Source organism: Eurytemora carolleeae, unplaced genomic scaffold (genome assembly GCF_000591075.1).
Source record: "Eurytemora carolleeae unplaced genomic scaffold, Eaff_2.0 scaffold53, whole genome shotgun sequence".
Lineage (NCBI taxonomy): Eukaryota > Metazoa > Arthropoda > Copepoda > Calanoida > Temoridae > Eurytemora > Eurytemora carolleeae.
In genome coordinates this window covers 146,380-168,518 of record NW_019396380.1, presented here as the reverse complement: position 1 = coordinate 168,518, position 22,139 = coordinate 146,380, and the positions used below count along the sequence as shown (strand labels likewise).

At 31.7% G+C, this 22,139-nt stretch overlaps 1 protein-coding gene across 1 annotated transcript in view; it reads left to right on the top strand.

The window, feature by feature from the left end:
- The first annotated feature begins 1,225 nt into the window (after positions 1-1,225).
- The window catches only part of LOC111702071 (uncharacterized), a 28,146-nt gene continuing 7,232 nt past the window's right edge, over positions 1,226-22,139 (top strand). The window contains exons 1-19 of the mRNA XM_023473634.1: positions 1,226-1,392; positions 7,410-7,710; positions 8,805-8,874; positions 10,093-10,115; positions 10,576-10,685; positions 11,189-11,279; positions 11,693-12,065; positions 12,890-12,948; positions 13,168-13,263; positions 13,844-13,916; positions 14,786-14,916; positions 15,012-15,042; positions 16,399-16,600; positions 17,136-17,220; positions 17,991-18,683; positions 18,860-18,982; positions 19,559-19,605; positions 20,277-20,392; positions 20,882-20,993. Of these exons, the coding sequence (XP_023329402.1) occupies positions 1,337-1,392; positions 7,410-7,710; positions 8,805-8,874; positions 10,093-10,115; positions 10,576-10,685; positions 11,189-11,279; positions 11,693-12,065; positions 12,890-12,948; positions 13,168-13,263; positions 13,844-13,916; positions 14,786-14,916; positions 15,012-15,042; positions 16,399-16,600; positions 17,136-17,220; positions 17,991-18,683; positions 18,860-18,982; positions 19,559-19,605; positions 20,277-20,392; positions 20,882-20,993 (2,792 nt within the window). The 5' untranslated portion in view covers positions 1,226-1,336. The remainder of the gene's footprint in view (positions 1,393-7,409; positions 7,711-8,804; positions 8,875-10,092; positions 10,116-10,575; positions 10,686-11,188; positions 11,280-11,692; positions 12,066-12,889; positions 12,949-13,167; positions 13,264-13,843; positions 13,917-14,785; positions 14,917-15,011; positions 15,043-16,398; positions 16,601-17,135; positions 17,221-17,990; positions 18,684-18,859; positions 18,983-19,558; positions 19,606-20,276; positions 20,393-20,881; positions 20,994-22,139) is intronic.

The window sequence follows — 22,139 nt, the reverse complement described above, 5'->3', positions numbered from 1 at the left end:
AGGAATCGACAGTATACATTCCGTGCAGTCGTCTTTGAAGTCGCATCCTTAGTGGGTGACCCTTCAGCTTCATAATTATCTAAAGGATTTTGACCAGTAGTTACATGAGTTTAGAGAATGGTTTCATGACCTGTTGAAAAATCAGGGTTACCCATAAAGTACGCTGAAGTTACCAAAAGTGAGACTTTAAAGACTACCCCAGAGATAAGAGAGTTAAAATATGCGATATTTCCCACAGCATGTTCTATTGTGTACAAGTATTGTACACGACCAATCAGCAAACATCTGTATTCAGGGATATTTAAGGATTCTTTGGATACGAAACAAAAAACTTCAAAAAAGGCTGAATTCATAAATGTTGTGTTTCATGTTTAAAATTGGAGTGTTTCTTTAAAAGTTGTAAAACTTAACCCCTGAATGTGTATTACATGTTCAACAAGTGGCCGTGAGATGACACTCTAAAAACCTATAGTAATAACGTAGCATGTCGTGCCGGGTCAACTTAGGCCTACGTAGCCCACCCTGTGAAGGGAGAAAAGCAGTCTGTAAAGTCTGTGGGCTACCCATATACTCTTGAAATATGACGTCCTTTGTTAAATGAAGTCTGCTGCCTTCATTATAGTCTTTAAATATCTTACTCAATAATCAAGAAAAGAAAAACAGTCGTCTGGAGTTTCATCTGTTTGGGTAACTCTGTATTTTAGACTCCTGTAGAAGCCAGTGCTTCGCAACATATTCACTTCCTGGATCCGGATCCGTAAAACTTAGCGGATCCAAGGATTTCAAATTGCTTTTTGGTAAGAAAAATAGTTGAGCCTATTGTTTAATCAACGTATACTAATATTTTATATTCTCTGCCATGCTTCAGTGTTTTAATACCTTCTAACAGAATCACAAGGGAGCAACAATATAATTCATTAAAGGGACTGTGAGCTAAATTCCTCACGAATCTGTCAGCTTTATAAGGATTATTGACAGTTTTAACAACATTCTAAATACTCAATATTTTGGTTTTTCTCACATCTTCTAAAGCGAGTGTTCGTAAAAACCTAAAGGGGTAAGAACTGAACCCGCTAAAATTATAAGCGATAAAATCCAAATTTGATGCGGACAATAAAATCGTTTTCACTTGAAATTATAAATCTAAACTCTACAGTACATAATTCCTCCAAGTTGAGGCTTCTGATACTGTCATTTCTATTTTCAGTTTTTCCATTTTTGATTTTTCTTTTAATTAGATAATTTTTTGGCCTAAATTCAATTCTTAATTCTATAGATGTCCGTGAATCATTTTTCAGAAAACTTGAATTATTTTGAATAAAAGAATCTGATTGTTATGACGACCCCGAGGTTCTTTATTAAATCCTACATCACTATAGTGCATAAACACAGGTGAAATATAATTGTACTGCTTCACTTGACAGGATTACCCATAAAGTAAACCCTTGGTAAAGTAAAATTCCCCTAACTTCCCTGTATCGTAGTTGTAAATAATACTGTTACCATTTAAAAGTAGTATGAAATATAGGAAATCTAAAGCCTGAAAACTGATGTGGGTAAATCTACAGAGTATAGGAAAAAAAATTATTTACAAGTAAAAAATAAACAAATAAAATGATACTAATGCATCATGGAAAACCGGAGCTCTCTAACAGACTCTCCGCCTTTCATTCGCCTTGTACAACGAGTTAATCTCTCGTCTTCTGAATCTTTGTGCTAACTGACTCCATTTCGGTTTTAGTCCAATCTGATCCTACTTTCTCCTTCTAAGCCGTGGTTCATGCCTGTTGGCTTGAATTTAAACTAGGATCTGGGGCAATGGTGGCTTCGGTTTTCCATGCATTCAAACATGAGTTCAAAGCATGCTTTCTGGGTTGTCATTTTCTAACAACAATTATTTCTCAAAGTTGGCGACTTATCATCCGCCCCACTTTCTGTCTGAACTATAGCTATATACAAAAGGGCTAATACGTTGCCCTGTTTATAGGCCAGACTACTTGCAATCCAAGCTTAGTTACGAGTCCGTATGAGGACTGAAGGGGTTAGATCAATGGAACTATCCAATCTGAGTTTAGCTCCGGGTTCGTGTGAGAACTGAGCGGGTTCAATGGACCTATCCTTATTCCGAGCTATTAAGCTCACACCAGTTACAATATTAACATTTTTTTTTAAATAATAACGAATTTTGACAAAAATACAACCGTTTTTTAGACAAATTTTATCGAATTCAATACTATTTTTTACTCATGAATATAACCATTGTTTCAATTCTCTTTGTTATAGATAACTTCTATGAAATTATGAGTTTAGCATTTCTACATTTTTGTGTAATAATTCTCGATTTTATTGAAATGTTTTTATTTTTCGTCATAAAGTTTCAGATTGATAAAAAAATAAAAGTTTTTAATGATATTTTCGGTCAAAAATATTGATATTTTTAGTTGTAAAGAGTTGCATTTCCGGTCAAATATGTTTGAATTTACGGTTATATTAATTATTTTATTATATATATAATGTATATTTGGTTGCTATATTTCAGGTGGTTTTATTATTTTATCAGCATTATATATTTGGTTGCTATATTTTGGATGGTTAGATTATATTATTATAGTGTTATATATTTGGTTGCTATATTTTGGGTGGTTATATTATATTATCAACGTTATATATTTGGTTGCTATATTTTGGATGGTTAGATTATATTAATATAATGCTATATATTTGGTTGCTATATTTTGGATGGTTATATTATGTTATTTTAATGTTATATATTTGGTTGCTATATTTTTGGGTGGTTCTTTTATATTATTATAATGTTATATATTTGGTTGCTATATTTTGGATGGTTAGATTATATTATCAGCGATATATATTTGGTTGCTATATTTTGGATGGTTATATTATATTATTTTAATGTTATATATTTGGTTGCTATATTTTGGGTGGATATATTATATTTTTAGATTTACAATCGTGAATCATAAGCGGCCATATATTTACTTAATATTTTATTTATATACATACAAGGTGTCATTGAAAACAATGTGTTAAGACTTTTCAGTTTCTCATACACCGTAGTATTGTGTTAAAAAGTGCTCCAGTAGTAGTAGGTACAATTCCTATAAATCGGATGGATAAGCATTGATGAAATATTTTTCTCTAAAATCCCGTTTTAACCTTTAAAAGTATGACTAACACTCGAAATTGTGCTCAGTCCCACTTCCAAAGATGTAAATTACTTTTCACACACTAAACTTCGTTTTGTTGTGTGTGTGACATCAGTGTATAACAATGCCCATAAATTGGAAGGTCCTCGTAGAAACATTTTACTTTAAACTGCTGTTTTAAACTTCAAAATGTATAGCAATCGAAATGTAGGTGGTCCCTTATCTTAATGTAGGTGGTCCCTTATCTTAATGTAGGTGGTCCCTTATCTTAAGATTTTCAACAAAAATCTAACATAGTTTTTCGTCATTTATATGAAAAATTCTCAATTCTATGATTGAAAATGTGCAATTTATTCTATTCTATCGTATAAAACCTAAGAATTAAGTTATAATTAGAAGTTCATGTTTGTTTGAAAACAGAGCCTAATTTTGAATACTTTTTCAGAGACACTCTGTTTATTGTATATAATATTTATGCATACAGCATTTTTTTGTAAAGAAAAGTTCAGTATTGATATTTTTATATTTCTATATTCCTATTCTGGTATTTAAAGGTTCTCGTCATGTGTCGTCATTCTATATACGTTACAAACCAAGCCTGCAGTTGATTTTGCGTTATATACAGTAACTGGATCAGTGTTTAGTGTTCAGTGTTCACTGTTAAGTGTTAAGTGTTCAGTTTTCAGTGTTCACTGTTAACTGTTAAGTGTTAAGTGTTAAGTGTTCAGTGTTCAGTGTTCACTGTTAAGTGTTAAGTGTTAAGTGTTCAGTGTTCACTGTTAAGTGTTCAGTGTTCAGTGTTCAGTGTTCAGTGTACAGTGGTCAGTGATCAGTGTTCAGTGTTCAGTGTTCAGTGTTTAGTGTTCAGTGTTCAGTGTTCACTGTTAAGTGTTCAGTGTTCAGTGTTCAGTGTTCAGTGTTCTATGTTTATTCTTTATTGTTTATTGATCAGTGTTCAGTGTTCAGTGTTCAGTGTTCAGTGATCAGTGTTCAGTGTTCAGTGTTCAGTGTTCAGTATTCAGTGTTCAGTGTTCAATGTTCAGTGTTCAGTGTTCAGTGTTCAGTGTACAGTGGTCAGTGATCAGTGTTTATTGTTCAGTGTTCAGTGTTCAGTGTTGTGTTCGGTGTTCAGTGATCAGTGTTTAGGGTTCAGTGTTCAGTGTTCAGTGTTCAGTGTTCAGTGTTCAGTGTTCAGTGTTCAGTGTTTAGTGTTCAGTGTTCAGTGTACAGTGTTCAGTGTTCAGTGTTCAGTGATCAGTGTTTATTGTTTATTGTTCAGTGTTCAGTGTTCAGTGTTCAGTATTCAGTATTCAGTGTTCGGTGTTCGGTGTTCAGTGATCAGTGTTTAGTGTTTAATGTTTTGTGTTCAGTGTTCAGTGTTCTGTTTTTATTATTCAGTGTTCTGTGCTGTGCTCAATGTTCAGTGTTTAGTGTTCTGTGTTGAGTTTTCAGTTTTCAGTTTTCAGTGTTCAAAGTCCTGTGTTCAGTATTCGGTGATCTGTGCTCAATTTTCAGTGTTTAATGTTCTTTGTTCAGTGTTTATTGTTCTGCGTTCAGTGTTTTGTGATCTGTGCTCAATGTTCAGTGTTCAGTGTTTAGTGTACGGTGTTTATTGTTCGGTGTTCAGTGTTCAGTGTTCAGTGTTCTGTGTTCTGTTCTCTGTTCTCTGTTCCCGTGTTTTGTGTTCTGCAGTTTTTTGGGTTTTTTTCGCTCTGTTAATTTCCCTTTTTATAAATTTCCGTTTTTATAAATTATAAATTAAATTTTCAGTTAAAGTAAATAGCATTCTTTGAACCCTCAAAATTTAAGGATGATAAAACAATATTAACCCATAATAGGTTTAGCCCCCTCCTCCACTCCCCCCCCCCTTCAGATGATCATATGGCAATAAAAAATAAAAATGGAATTCACTAACTGCAGGTTTAAATATTTATTGATTCTTTTAAGAATGATATGACTGAGGATTAAAAGTAGTATTTCCAAAAATCTATGGCGCCAAATTCGCCGAATTCGTATGAAATTTTGCAAAAAAAATCGTATTATCGTTGAAACCGATTTTTTTCCGCGCCATTAAAAGAGCGGTCTCTCGTTGTTCAAACAAAGTATGGATATCCAGAAAGAGAAAAAGAACGAATTAAGGTGGAACTTTAAGGTTTCCACATTGTATGTGAAAATTAAGCGCTCGGGATTAATTAAAGGTTTCCAATTTCAAAGTTTTCATCTCTGGAAAATAAAAGTCATAACTGTCTTTTTCCTAATTATTGAATAATGAATATCATTGTAAATGTGAAAATGTGGCGAATTTTGTTCAACGAAAATTTCGTTGGAAACCCTATTAAAAGCAAGTTTATATTCAAAAAGTATGTCTGAAGCAAGTGTCAACTATTTTTCTTTATTCATAAACATTAACATATAAGTAAAAGGAGCATGTTTACACATAAATGTCGTACATTTACAAATATGTAAATTACATTCGCGTGGCTAAAATTTTATTTATTTCTCAAGTTAAGTAGTTAGATACGTTTAATCAAAAAGCATTTTCAATGTATTTTGTATTTTTATTTAAAATTTTCCTTCAAGATCAATCTTTCTTAATTGTTATTAAGTTTTTAAATATTCTTCTCCTATCTTTTTCTTTTGATTCAATATTTAATTCTTTCTATATCTATAAATCTATATTTTGACACACATTTTCTCTATCTATCTATAAATATTGATATTACTTATACAATATGTATATATTTAAAGCGTCAGCTAAAACGTTTCAATATATTTAGGATATATCTATCTATCTATCCATCTATCTATCTATCTATCTATCTATCTATGTATCTATCTATCTATCTATCTATCTATCTATCTATACATCAATACATCTATGTAATAAGTATGTATCTATCCATCTATAAGCGTAGGCCAGGTGGTCACTATATATAGATATTATAACAAGTGTTTTTAAAAGCTGGATTTTTGTAGATTTTGGATAAATAGATCAAAATATTCAGATACATTCGCGTAAACAGTGTAGTCCTACAATATACACAGGCTTATAGTTACAATTCAAAATGAGGTTATACATACAGTGATAACCAGAAAACTGTGAAATATGAAGACGACATTATAGCAGTACTTAAGTGTATTTGATGTTGTTAGAAAGCAAATCGTTTTACTAGTAACTAATTAGATCAATTATTAATTGAAATGAGACCATGTTTACACAGCAAAATTAATGTTTCTCATGTTCATTTGACCATTTGAGTCATGCTTTGAGCCTTCCGATTCCAGGCTTTTCTGGTTATTACATTTGGTCTACCGTCTTTTTGTTTTTATAGTAAAGAAATATCGGCAATGACTTTATAATTTGAAACTGATTTATTTTAAAAAATTGTCACATTTGTGTTGAGAATCTTTTAGATTTGAGGATCAATGCTTGCTCCCTTAACTAAAGTTATCTCTGCAGGGTAGGACCTACATGGGATATCAAAGAGGAATAAAATTAATCTTTAGGTAGGTCTGTATAAGACGGAGATCCACTAATACTAATCTGTAGGTCTGTATAAGACGGAGATCCACTAATACTAATCTGTAGGTCTGCATAAGACGGAGATCCACTAATACTAATCTGTCGGTCTGTATAAGACGGAGATCTACTAATACTAATCTGTCGGTCTGTTTAAGACGGCGATCCTCTAATACTAATCTGTCGGTCTGTATAAGACGGAGATCCACTAATACTAATCTGTCTGTCTGTAAAAGACGGAGATCTACTAATACTAATCTGTAGGTCTGTATAAGACGGAGATTCACTAATACTAATCAGTAGCTCTGTGTAAGACGGAGATCCACTAATACTAATCTGTAGGTCTGCATAAGATGGAAGTCAATAATTGATCGCAAGATTCTGATAACTTTGAGAAATGTATAAGAAGTCAGACCTTTTGCGATGTAAATCTAAGGATAAAGTATTGACTTTCATCCTTCGCAGATCTACGAATTGATTTAATTCCCTTTCGATATCCCGTTATGGAATTACCCTTCCAGAGATAAGATTTATGTAATCAAGCATTGATCAAGAAATCAAAAACTGGCCACATTGGTTATTAAGATAAAGCATTTAAGATGAACACCTCCGACCTCAGTTGAAACAATTCCGAATTACAAAATGTAAAGTAAAAGTAAAGGAACAAATACGACATTCATTTCACAGTTTTTATGTCAAGTTTCAAAAATATTAATCTATAGAGGATTAAAAATGGAGCAGAGAGATAGACAAACGAAAGAGGAAGAAGAAGAAGAAGAGGAAATTCAACCGAAAAAATTAAAAATAGATCTTGAGGACGAATCGACCAAAAAAGCTTATCCTGAGAAAGAAGATTTAGAAATGAGGAAAACAAAGAAAAATGAGCCAACAAACCAGGGGAAAAATGGCGGAAACCTGAAGATGGTAATCTGCAAAAAGCAAGATGGCAACCTCCAGGCAATTAAAGAAACAGCTGATGTGAATAGCAGCAATGATTTAACGAGTGATTCAGCTGATGCCAAGGTATATAAGTATATAATTGATAGTTAGATGCCGTGATTTAATTAATTTGACAAGGCGCAAAATTAAAGTAATTTCGTAAATAAGTTCTAAGCTCTTTAACTTCAATTACTTCAAAAAAAATATATGAATATACCACAAACTTGAAACTTTTGTGTCATCGAGAACGAATGAGATATCTTTTTTTTTCTTACTAATTTGCAGAGCCAATGATGGAAATTGTTAGACTTTAACATTTTTTTTAATTAGAAAAATTTCCTACTAAGGTTTCTCATTAAGAAGTTAAACTAGCATCTTTTGTAATCAGAGAGTGACTTGAAATCTTCCAATGGCCAATACTCTAAAGTATGTTTGGCTTTAAATTTGAATAATTTTCATCATGAGAATAGAGGTTACCAAAGTTCAAATATTTGATTAGAAGGGAGAGGCCTGCATAGTAAAAGGACAATACAAAAAATCGATGTTTTATTATCGGTAAATAGTTGTAAAATGTCAACCCACTCCTTGCTAATATTAATTATAAACGAGGGAACAAAAATTTGTCAAAACAAAAACTAAGCTTGCGTTTAGAAAGTTGTTTTAAAAATATTTTACTGCCTTCATTGCAATCAGATGATAAACAAAATTACACAATAATTCATGCGAAACGTTTCAAAGTTTTTTTTCTATGCTATGCATGTAGTTATTGATTAAATTCCAGTCAAATATTGGAATAGCACGTTAACACACAATTTGTTGGCAAACTCTAAAAAGACAAGTTCAAGAGACAAACTTATGAGAGAAACAACTCTGGAGAGACAAACTCCAGAGAGACAAACTCCATAGAGACAAACTCCAGAGAGACAAACTCCAGAAAGACAAACTCCAGAAAGACAAACTCCGGAGAGACAAACTCCAGAGAGACAAACTCCAGAGAGACAAACTCCGGAGAGACAGACAAACTGATCTTAACTTTAAATTTGGTTTTTTGAAATTTGATCTTTCTTTTGCTAATTGATAATGTGACAAAATATTCATATTGGTCAAATTGCTGTATTGATAGTTCTCAAAGATTTCATTAAATTCTCTAATGATAATGATAATGAGCTTTTTTTCAGTGTGAATTGAAAAAGCAGAAGAAAATTTTAATAAAAATTAAGAAGCAAAAGAAAGCAAAGAAAAAGGAAGGTAAGCGTGACATGGCAAGGTTTGTCAATTTAGATACCAAGGATATACAGAGCCTTCCTTATCATATTAGATTATCTCCAGGCCTTAAATGCAAAAAAAAACACACATTATACCCGTACGTTCTGCAAGCGAACTTTTAAATTGGCTTTATACAATTTTTCTAAATGATTCAGTCTTCTTAAACTTTCCGATTATTCTAAAAAATCGTAATTTAGAGCCATTATTGTATACAATATGATGTGGGACACCCTGTTTAAAAGGGACTGTTTGTTTGTTTGTATCCAATAAACATCAAAACGGCTGACACAATCGGGCCCAAAAGGTTTGGATATGATCAAAATATTAAAATTTTGCCTCCAACAAAATTCGAGTGTTATTAAATGTTTAAAATCCACTAAATCTTTTTATAAAATCAGCTAACAATTTTTATTATTTTAAAATATATACAAAGAGGAAATGTTAACAATTGTAATAAAAGCCTAGTATATTTCAAAAGGGTATATTCACGATTCCCGATGGCACCATTAAAAACTTAATCAGCTCAATAATGTGAACGTAGCATCGTTTTTCAGGCTTGCAAAGTATTTTATTCTGAAATTCAAGAAATGCGCATGTTACTTTTAAAAAGAAACAACAAATAATGCAGTTTCCAAAAGTTTCATACTTGATCAGACAAACCTTTGAAGGGTACCGTTGTGAATTGTATATGCCAGTATAAAATTACGTTCCGTTCAGAGCCAGGAAATAAGCATTATATATCGGTGGACCCTTTTATCGAATGAACATTGAAATTTTTTTAATGTCTGAAATATTTAAACTTTAGAGACTTATAAAACAAAAACAAACAAAAACTTCGTGGATTTTATATAAAGAATTTTGTGGATTTTTAAAGTTTGTCGGTGGGTGGTCTAAAAATAGTCACAAATCAATCACCCTTAATAAACATAAAAGAAATGAAAATTCCAAAAAAATGTTTCTTAGCTACATATTAAAAACAAGATAATTTATTTTTTAGTTTTTGTTTTTAATATTTAACTGTTATAGATAAAACATCACGCATAAATGTCAAGGAAAAATCAAATTAAGATATACTATTACACATTATTTTTTAGCAATATTTTTAATGAAAACACGCGGCATTTTTTGACTAAAAATAAGAAGAAGGAAACTATTCAGCAGTTTTCTGATTCTTCCATTTCTATATTTAACTTTTTCTAGATGGACCAGCAAAAGCACTTCAGGAATCTCGACAACATGAGATTTTTCAATTTTTATTTATGGTTTTTAAGTTTTAACTCACTTTTCATTGAAGATTTTTCGTCTCTAATCTCTAACTTATAATTTCTATTTTCTCACTTTTCATTAATTTCTAATTCTAAATTTTACTTTGCATTTTTCTAATTTCTATATTCTCCCTTTTCATTCATGATTTTTAATCTCTAATATCTAACTTCTACTCAAAGCTGAATATCTTTATTCAGAATACCCAACTTCTAATTTATGACTTATGATAAGATATGATCTCTAACTTCTAATTTCTAACTCCTATTCTCTAACTTCTAATTTCTAACTTCATAATCTATAATTCATAATTTTTATTTTTAACCTGTGATTTTTATTTTTAGTTTTCTACATTCTATTATTTTTTCTTCAATTTTAATTTTCCAATTTCTAATCTCTAATTTGTTGTGAAACTGATAGAAAGCATTTGATCTTGAGAAAACAAACAAACGGTTAAGTCATGAGCTTCCAAAGTGTAACTGGCTTGAACTAAAAATCCATAAAATGAAGGGAGTTCAAAAATATCTCAGGTAAAATTGTTTATTAAAACATTCAGAAAGAATTCTGGATTTATTTTTATTATTTTTTAAGTGAATCGCGCGGATCGTTTTTAAAAAATAGAGAATTTGAAGTAAGTTCGATATTTTCATTTCATTAAAAACATTATTCTTTGATATTTTAATTTAAAATTATTAGATCTAAAAGAGTTCATATTTTAAAATAAGAATATTGATTCAAATGGGGGAATGCCCCCCACGTAAAACTAACTACAACGAAGTTCATCCTGTCTATATAGGAATATTTATAGTCACATTTTGATTTCTCATTCAAAATCCGTAAACTATAGCGTAAACAACTTTATATACTTAAATATTCAAAATATTTAGTCAAACAAAAAAGTATAAAATATTGAATACTAAATATCTACATTTAATGTTTGATGTTTGATGTTTAAAGTTAAGACTCTCTAGATCTTTAACCGGAACGTCTAGTTGACCGTGCCCCGGTTACTGAAAATTATTATTTTGTTCAGTGATGAGCAGATGATGAGAATGGAGGAAACATTAAATATGATAAACGATCAAAACTCCAAATCACTGAAAAGAAAGATCAATCCTAGAAAAGTAAGTGATCAATATTAAGTTGGTTTTTTTTAGTTGGAATTGCTTCAAATTGAAATGTTGAAGGTCTTCAACTAGAAAATCAGAGTTTGTGTCAAGATTTCAGTTACATTGCACTTATACTTTTTTAATATTTTTTTTGATGATTTCTAACGTTAAAATCAATACTTAACAATACTACGATAAATAACCATTTTTTTATTATGCTTCAAGGATTTTAAAATTTAACTGAGTTGTTCAATGATATATTTATCAAATATGAGAATGACAGTTTTCTTCCACTTAGACCCCTGGTGTTTTAAGGTGACATTTAAGTGAATTAACAAAAAAGTCAAGCAGAAAAAGCAGGATTTTTAAAAAAGTTAGTTAATATTTTTTATTTGTTGGTGAGAAAAAGAATTTAATCATGTTTTCAGAACACTTCAGAGGACGTAAAGAAGGAAAAAAACGCAAAAAACAAGGAAGCAAAGATCAAGCTTATCGTTGATAAGGAAGCAAAGATCAAGCTCAACGTTGATAAGGAAGCAAAGATCAAGCTCAACGTTGATAAGGAAGCAATCAAGCTCAACGTTGATAAGGACTCAAAGATCAAGCCCAACGTTGATAAGGACGCAAAGATCAAGCTCAACGTTGATAAGGACTCAAAGGATAAAAACACATTGGTTAAGGACGCGACGGACGGAAAAGACGATAAAGAAAAGTACTCTAATGATATTATAATGGTTGAAGCTGATGAGCTAGAGTCTGGAGGTATATCTGAAGAAAATGAAATACTTGACAATCCAGCAGGTCAGTCAAGGAAACATTTTTCTTCAAAATTTTTAAATTTTATTTTTAGAGTTTGTTCTCGCTAAATTGGGTAAAATAAAGAACTTTTCTCCCCCCCCCCAAAAAAAAAAAATAAATAAAAAAGTCGTGTTGGAACAACATTTTTGGATTTTAGTTTTAGTATAGCTAGAATCTTGATATGCTATGGTAGCATTTTTAAAAAGGGGCCTTCCAGGAAGACGACTGAAGTCCATTAGATTTTGCTACAAAGCATATATGCTTAACTATTAAGTTATTTACTAACTTATTATGTTAAATGGGTCTGTTTACACGACAAAATGGCTGTGCCTCGTGTTCATTGGATTAAGTTTAAAGTCATTGCTTGAGTCTAAAATTTGAATTCCTATTTTAGAGTGTTTTGGTTATAATTTGAAATTGTACAACAGACATTTTACAACTATTGATAATTCTATATAATGTATATTGATTTCTAGCAAGACAGGTCACATTCGATTATCTTTAATTAAAAAGTTTTGATTCTTTGCCGATGCATAATTGCCTTTTCTTTTAATATCTCCGAAAACATCTGTAAAAGGCAGTAATTGCTTATTTGAAACTAGAATTCAGGATCCCATTTCCGAACGAAAATTTAAATTGATCAAAATCAAGATTGTTCTGCAAAATGAGCTTTTAAAAACGCGGAAAATTCAGGAAACTTGCTCCGGAATTCCGGAATTCCGGAATTCTAAAATGTTACAGATTTCTTTGATTACACTTTTCTTGTCTTAAGCTACAAAAGTCAAAAGTACGTATTTTTATTTTCAATAAAATTCTTAAATAATCAGAATCCGAGAAAGAAGTGCCAAGAGCAAAATCAACAGATGTTGAGGAAAACGACGAAGGGGTAAATTCAAAAATTTATTTTTAAAAAAATTATTCTTTAACAATTTATAGAAACTTAAAACTCTTTCTAAACTCTATTTTTGCAACCTGCTGTTGTATATCTTTGATATTTCAAACTGTGAATCCTACTAAATCATATGACAAAAGTTTAAAGCATTCAGGTTGCAAATATTTGCAAATAAGAGTTTGAGGCGAGTGATCAGTTCCTTGACTAATTTAGGTGACTTCTACTTCAATCTTAACATCAAAAAAAGACTTAGAGTTCGAGTCTCCAGAAGACTTGAGACTTCTAGAGAAGAAAGAACTACTTCTCAAGGTAAGTCATTTATGCGAAATAAAAAAGTTATGAATAAAACCCAAGTAATGGGACCTTCATTTCAAGGGACTGTCCACCTAATTTCAAGTGGTTCTCAATTAAAATCGTTCCATGTTCGATTTACTAGGGTACCCTTAAGTTCTTTTATCGGGATAAAAATGAGGAAGGTGTAGTCATTTTATCTGTCTGAAAAAATATATATGTTCTCTTAATGTGATTTTTGTCTCTTTATTTGCTGAGATAAAGGTTTAAAAATACAGGTTGTGAATCGGAGCTTGGAATAACGGTGATAGAACCGTTCAGGACCTTTGCTGGGTTTGATGAAAATTGGTGGGTCTCCGATGAAGTATAAAGGTCTCCAACTACAGAAAGTTGGTGGGTCTCCGATGAAGTATAAAGGTCTCCAATTACATAAAGTTGGTAGGTCTCCGATGAAGTATAAAGGTCTCCAATTACAGAAAGGTGGTGTGTCTCCGATGAAGTATAAAGGTCTCCAATTACAGAAACGACAGAGGTCTCTCTCCGCAAAAAAAAGTGTTTCCAATGATTAAAGTTTTTCTCAGGATTCAATTATTTTAAGGAAATTGAAGAAATAGAACGAAGGAAAGCGGAAGAATTGAAAAAGCTTGCAAAGATAAAATCGTCCCTGTCAGGTGCTCTTTTATAAATATTAAATTCATCTGTCTGAAAAAGGACTGTTCATGCTTTTTCAAGGAGGAATTAATTACAAGCCTAGTATTTACAAGATAACATCTGTTTGTTAAAGTATTTACAAGATAACATCTGTTTGTTAAAGTATTTACAAGATAACATCTGTTTGTTAAAGTATTTACAAGATAACATCTGTTTGTTAAAGTATTTACAAGATAACATCTGTTTGGTAAAGTATTTACAAGATAACATCTGTTTGTTAAAGTATTTACAAGATAACATCTGTTTGTTAAAGTATTTACAAGATAACATCTGTTTGTTAAAGTACGTAATTAATAATTATACCTTTTCAGTATTTGATAATTTGACTGAAGAAAATTGAAAACACTTGTAGAACTTCCTGTTCGAATTTACAATTATAACTTATAATTTATAATAATAACTGTACACTTTTAATTTTTACTCAATTTATTGATTTTAAAAGGACTTAAAGCATAACTCAAAGCGACCCGATTCACAACAGTTCTTTAGAATGTCTTCTTCCATATACTGTATCAGACTTCTGTATCAGTTTTATTCGTTAAAGAAATCTTTCACTCAAATATATTTTACTTTGAAATAAACCTTTATATAATATAACTGCCATATGATATTTTTTATTATTCTCTTTGGTATCAAATAACTTCAAAAAATATGGAAGAAGACATTTTATACTATTCACCAACTGTCATGTTTCGTGGGACACCCTGTAGTTGAAAACTAATTAATCAAACGACGACATTTCTCATGATAAAGGTAGCTGAAAGGTCGTTGCTGTGAATCGCTGCACTTGGCATTAATTCTACAGTTTCTTCAATCTATTTATCTAAAGGTTTGAAATCCCGAAGTTCAGAAAACATCCCGAAGAAGAATCCCGAAACTGTGTTCGATGAGCCAGATATCAAACTTGAAACAGTGGACCTGGAACCGGAAATATTGGAAGAACAAGAAAAGCCCCCGAAGGAAAGATCTCTTTTAAAAGTATTTCTCTAGTTTTAAAATATTTTGTTTTACATAAAATTGATATTTTATCATATTTTTGACGGATCTATGATTAGAAGGTTAAAAGCCCTAGTCGCAGCTTACCAGGTATACTAACATTCTATCATTATTTTCCATTTTTAAGAGACTGTAACATTCAATCATTATTTTCAATTTTTAAAGAGACTGTAATTTCTGGACACACTGTTGGAAGAAACTCATCTAATATTTTGTTCGTTAAATCGAATTTACCGAAAGCATTGAGAAAATGCAAACATTTAGTTTGAAATTATGAATCAAATACGTTCGTATTTTTAAATCTTTGATAACAGAATTTAAAGAATTTTGTCTAACAAGTAGTTTCACAGATATTTTTTGGTGTTAGATACTTTTACAGTTTTCAAAGTACTGGCAAATGCCCAAGGTTGTATAATCAGGTTTGATAATCTCGATGCGCTCTAATGCACGGAAAATGTCGTCTCCTAAGATAAATAGATAAAAACCTAATATGACGTCACTAATTATAGAGATGAGCGTGACTTCATACTATGTTTTTATCTTTCTATCTTAGGAGACGACATTTTCTGTACATTGGAGCGCACCGAATGTACAACGTGCACAACCTTGGCAACACCGGATGTAATCATTCATTTGGTGTACTGTCCCGTGATGCCTTTATAGTCTGTACGTGTACTGTACACTGAACAATGTACAGCTTGCTCCTACTACTTAAAAGTCGGTCCTGTACTTGAAATGAACCGAAGTTCTCCTGTTGGCCAGTATTTGGCAGATGCATTTTGTTAACTGGTAACACTATAAGATAAGCCCTGCTGCCTTCTTGTATTTTCAAACCTAAAGAAAGTATTCGTTACAAGAAAAAACACCTGTTTTAAATAAGAATAAATAATTACTTTGCTAGTTGGACCAAATGCATCAATTCTGAATGCAACAGTTAGACATGTTAACAAGGCCATCCACCTTTACCATGTCTGAAATTTTTGAAATAGAAAAAATAACTAGCATACAGGGAAACTCTAAATATCTGAATAATACAAAGATTGATTGATTGATGACTTCAGAGCACCTTTCACCTTATAAATAGTTTGCCGCATTCAACATTGATAACACGATTTTAGCAATATCTTTTTATGAAACAATAATCACAGGATTGATTTCGTTCAGAATGAGAGATTTTCATGGTTTTATTTAATACATTTAAATTTGACATAATCTGGTATTCTTTATAGCAAAAAAAATGGCAGCCCACATTTTTGAAATGGCAGAATTGGGGCTATTCTGTGATTATTGTTTATAAAAAAATATTGCTAAAATCAGGTTAATTATGGTATTGGTGAATGCCGCAAATAATATTTCTAAGGTCAAAGGCGACTTTAAAGTCATCTTTAATCTACATTGTTCCAAGTTATTTAGAGTTTCACAGTTATAGGAAAATACAACTTTTAGGGCATGTGGGACCTAAAAGTGGTTACATGGGTTCCCCTGTACTCCCAGTAAACCCTGGATCTGTACAGAACAATATTAATCAAAAATACGCAATTCATCCATCCCTAACCTCCAATCAGTATTCAGCTAAACATTTATATCAACATCCAGCCAATTACAAACCAGGAGTTCACATACTTCCACAATACCTACAGCAGCATAGGTAGTGCTGGGCACAGTTTAGTTAAAGGGACTGTACACGTAATTTAAAGTGCCGCTTATGCAATTGTACCCTTGAAACCTCAACCTGATCAAAAATGTGGAAGATAACGTCGTTTTTCTGACTCGAAAGCTCAGATTATATCGATTTGTTGTTTCTTATAAGCAAGAAATGTGCAAGTCATGTTTGCAGAGAACCCTCAAATGAAACAGTTAAAAAAATGGCTATCAAAGGTTCATTTTAAGTGCACCGTTGTATATCGGGCAAGGCCATATTTGCATGGAGGTTCACTTGAATTTACGCTTACAATATCGTTATTCAATTTAAATTTTAATTATTATCAGCGGAAAATTCATTCAACGATCGGAAAGATTTGTAAACAAAAACTAATTAATTTTCTTGAATTTTTGAAAAATCCTTTCTTAGACAACATCATGTGTGGGGGGGAGTCGAATCCCCCCCCCCCCACATCTTTAATAGAAAAAAATAGCCCAAACAGGATTTAAAAAAAAGATTAAAAAAGTACTAACGTCCTCAGCATTCCACAAAGGACGCTCCTGAGAACCCTGACTGCTGCCCCGGAGTCCCATCATCCATATCCCAGATACGATTTTACACACAAGGGAACTATCTCTATATAATAATAATAATAATAATAATAATAATAATAATATCAATAATAAACAATCAACTTTCATTCAGTGGAAATATAGACCTTCTAAAAAACGCCAAAAAGATTGTTCAAGAAAAATTTTTATAAAATAGTTTCGTTTGGTTAAGGTTTATTATATATTTGAAAGGACATGTCTTTACCCTCTTTTTTAAGTTCTACCATAACATATTTTTTTTATAAAATGAGTTTTGTTTAGCTCAGCTTTTTCCGAGTTTTAAAGTTTAAATTGGAAATGGCTGAATTTGTTGTTCATTTTTGGCAAGCTTTCACAGCAGATATTCCCCTATTAGATTTATCTTTCCTTAGCTATTCACAGTATTTGTCGGATAAAGTGATACAATTAAGACGACTTTCTATTTCAATTTTAATCTTTACCAAGCTTCTAAACAGCTTTGATGCATATAAAAATGTAAACAAAGAGAAGAAATCAATTAACAGATTCTTTACTTGTAAAATTGTAATTAAAGCATGTTAGAAATCAAAACATAAACAGAAAATTAGTCTTCATCGTATTGATGTAAACGTTGACCACTGTACTAGCTTTTTGCTTGTTAAATTTGAAAAGTCTAAAATCACTCAGCATTTGTAATCAAATTTCGTAAGAGAAATCACATTTAAAAATTATCAATGTTCAAATAGAAAACCATAGATATCTCCTATTATCTGCAGTTTTTAGATAAATTTAATTTTTATATTTTAAACTAAGAGAAAAACTCCTAGATGATTGAGAAATATCCACAGCTTCAAACAAGTTCCATAAATCCAGCTCACGGGTTCACCTCTAAACCAGAGTTACATTCGACTCATGGGTTGAACTCCAAACCAGAGTTACATCCAGCTCATGGGTTGAATTCCAAACCAGAGTTACATCCAGCTCATGGGTTCAACTCCAAACCAGAGTTACATCTAGCTCATGGCTTCAACTCCAAACCAGAGTTACATCAAGCTCATGGGTTCAACTCCAAACCAGAGTTACATCAAGCTCTTGGGTTCAACTCCAAACCAGAGTTACATCCAGCTCATGGGTTCAACTCCAAACCAGAGTTACATCAAGCTCATGGGTTCAACTCCAAACCAGAGTTACATCAAGCTCTTGGGTTCAACTCCAAACCAGAGTTACATCCAGCTCATGGGTTCAATTCCAAACCAGAGTTACATCCAGCTCATGGGTTCAACTCCAAACCAGAGTTATACCCAGCTCATGGGTTCAATTCCAAACCAGAGTTACATCCAGCTCATGGGTTCAACACCAAACCAGAGCTTCCAACTCCCCAGACTATAGAAGTGGGTTATCAAGGGTTTGTTCCAACTAAATCCTCTTCATCAGCAATAGTTCAACCAAAGCCAGGATCTCTGATCAGAAATCCAAAAAATCCATTGAAACCCATCCCCATTCGTCCCAGCCCTATGGAGGTATTCATTTTAGCATTATAAAGTTATTTAAAGGTGAAACGTATATAAACTAAATAATGACATTCTTTCGAATTTTTTTATTAATACAATTATATTTTGTGACACACCATTTCAAGGCGGGGCAAGTCCGATTCTCGGCAGTACCATTTAAACCTATATTTTACTGTATATCTTAGGGCTTTAATCCATATCTGCCATCGATACGACCAACACTCCAGGACCAGAACAAAGATCTGGATGAGACTCAAACGCCGGGTGGAGCTGGATACAGTCCCTCACCAGTACACAGAGAAATTGAGGTGCAGAAACTCCTTTAACATTATAGAATTGCATTTCACTTGAATAGCAGCTGGTTGAACCTATTGGCTTTTTAACATTAACAAAAACGTAAACTCTTAAATGTTGTCTTCCTAATTCACAGTTTTAGAAAGCTTGACATATCAAGCCGTTAATAGAATTTGAATCTGAACATAAATATGATAGAATCGGAATATCAATATGATAGAATCTAAATATCAATATGATAGAATTTGAATCTGAATCTGATAGAATCATAAAATTTTATGAGAGTGTAAAATTAGACTTCCAGAAATGATTTTTAAATATTAGAATCAAGAAATAATTGATAAGGTAACCTTAGCAAAAAGTTTTATATGAGAGTTTTCATTTTTTTTATCAAAATAGATGTCTTTAAGTGTTCAAAAAATAATATTTAAAAGGAATTGAGTCTTTGTCACAAAATGTTTTAGCTATGAGTTCTAAGTTTTAAGTTTTAAAGGTTTTATCAGGTTGCAAATATAGATATAGGGATTAGAACATTTCAGCTTGTGGACTCCATTCCTTTAAACATTTACTCTTAAGAAATACATTTATAGGAAGTAACAGATTTGAGAATAGAATCAGTAAAAACACTATACAGAGGGTAATTATTATTTGCTAGAAGAATTTTTACTTTTTTCTGTCTTTCACTTTAACATTCAGATATTGTCAAAGATAGCTGGTTTTTTAACAGATTTACGAGTTATTACAAATTTGTTATGAAGGGTAAAAAGTTTTATTGTCAGAAAAACAGAAAAACGTAGTTCTGATGAATTAGCTGACTTAAAACGTATTTAAAAGGACTGTATCCGTAACTTCAAGTGATCCTCCATGCTAAGATGGCAATTTAAGATTCACAAAGGTACCCTTGACACCTATATCTGATCAATAATGTGAATGGTATCTTCGTCGTTCTAGGTTCACATTTATATAATTTTGACAAATTACTGTATGTTTTAATGCAGTAGAAATATGCAAACCACTTTAGTAGAGAACTCATGATTGAAAATCATCAGTTTTCCAAATTATAAACATTGAAATATAATTCATATTTAATCAGACAAAGCTTTTAAGGTTACCAATGTGAATACAGGCACTTCCATCTTTGCATGGAGGGTCACTTGAAATTAAGCTTACAATCCCTTTAAATGAAATAAATTCAATTCAATTTAAAGCTTTGGTAGGCCTCATATTTTTGTTTTTAAATTACGCGGATAAATGAAACATAAAAAATTTGGATAAATGCATTAAAGACCAACAATTTCTATTTGTCAGTGTGAATGATAAAAGTGTAACTGAAGTTGATATGGCAAAGCTACCAAAACTACGAAAATATGATGACAAAATTAATTTACTCCAAGGGGTTCCATTCACTGATATCTGTTATAAAGGTAATACAAAATTAGTTTACTCCAGGGGGTTCCATTCACTGATATCTGTTATAAAGGTAATATTAATATGAGATCAGTTTACTCCAGGGGGTTCCATTCACTGATATATGTTATAAAGGTAATTTTAATATGAGATCCGTTTACTCCAGGGGGTTCCATACACTGATATCTGTTATAAAGGTAATATTAATATGAGATCCGTTTACTCCAGAGGTTCAATACACTGATATCTGTTATAAAGGTAATATTAATACAAAATTAGTTTACTCCGGGGGTTCCATACACTGATATCTATCATAAAGTTAATATTAATACAAAATTAGTTTACTCCAGGTGGTTCCGTTCACTGATATCTGTTATAAAGTTAGTATTAATATAAGATCAGTTTACTATAATCCAAAAGGTGGCTAAGTAAAAAATTGAAATCGATTTAACACTTACAGTGCTAAAACGACGAGTTAAATGTTTCTTATAGAAGAATTTTTAAAGATATGAGAGCACTAGAGAGGTTTAAGGAGAAGAAAAATAAAGATGTTGAGATCCTACGTCTTGAACCAGAGGAGATGAGAAGAATCCCCAAGATAAATAAGGGTCTTGGCAGGTGCTATTGTATGTATTTTAGAAAATGCAATTCAAAGTAAATTACCACACTTTGTGGTCAATGTCAGGGTACCTTATTTAGCATGTGGTATTGTGGGATTTTCAACATTTTTAACTTTTGAAGACTTTATAGGTCTTTTTTGGCCATTTAAAAAAATATTCTTTTTCAAGTTTTGAAATTTGTAAAATTTATGAAGTTTGCAAAGAGACTATACTAGATGACTATGATAGTAAATGTTCAGGACACTAAATGTCTATAATGTTAAATGTTCAGGACAGTAGATGACTATAATAGTGAATGTTCAGGACACTAAATGTCTATAATGTTAAATGTTCAGGACACTAGATGACTATAATATTAAATGTTCAGGACACTACATGACTATAATGTTAAATGTTCACGACAATAGATGACTATAATGTTAAATGTTTAGGACACTAAATGACTATAACATTAAATGTTCAGGACACTAGATGACTATGATAGTAAATGTTCAGGACACTAGATGACTATAATGTTAAATGTTCAGAACACTAGATGGCTATAATGTTAAATGTTCATGACAATAGATGACTATAATATTAAATGTTCAGGACACTAGATGGCTATAATATTCAATGTTCAGGACACTAGATGACTATGACAGTAAATGTTCAGGACACTAGATGACTATAATGTTAAATGTTCAGGACACTAGATGGCTATAATGTTAAATGTTCACGACAATAGATGACTATAATGTTAAATGTTCAGGACACTAGATGACTATAATATTAAATGTTCAGGACAGTAGATGACTATAATGTTAAATGTTCAGGACACTAGATGACTATAATAGTAAATTTTCAGGACACTAGATGACTATAATGTTAAATGTTCGGGACACTAGATGGCTATAATATTAAATGTTCAGGACAGTAGATGACTATAATGTTAAATGTTCAGGACACTAGATGACTATAATGTTAAATGTTCAGGGCACTAGATTACTATAATGTTAAATGTTCATCACACTAGATGACTATGATGTTAAATGTTCAGGACACTAGATGACTATAATAGTAAATGTTCAGGACAATAGATGACTATAATGTTAATTGTTCAGGGCACTAGATTACTATAATGTTAAATGTTCAGGACACTAGA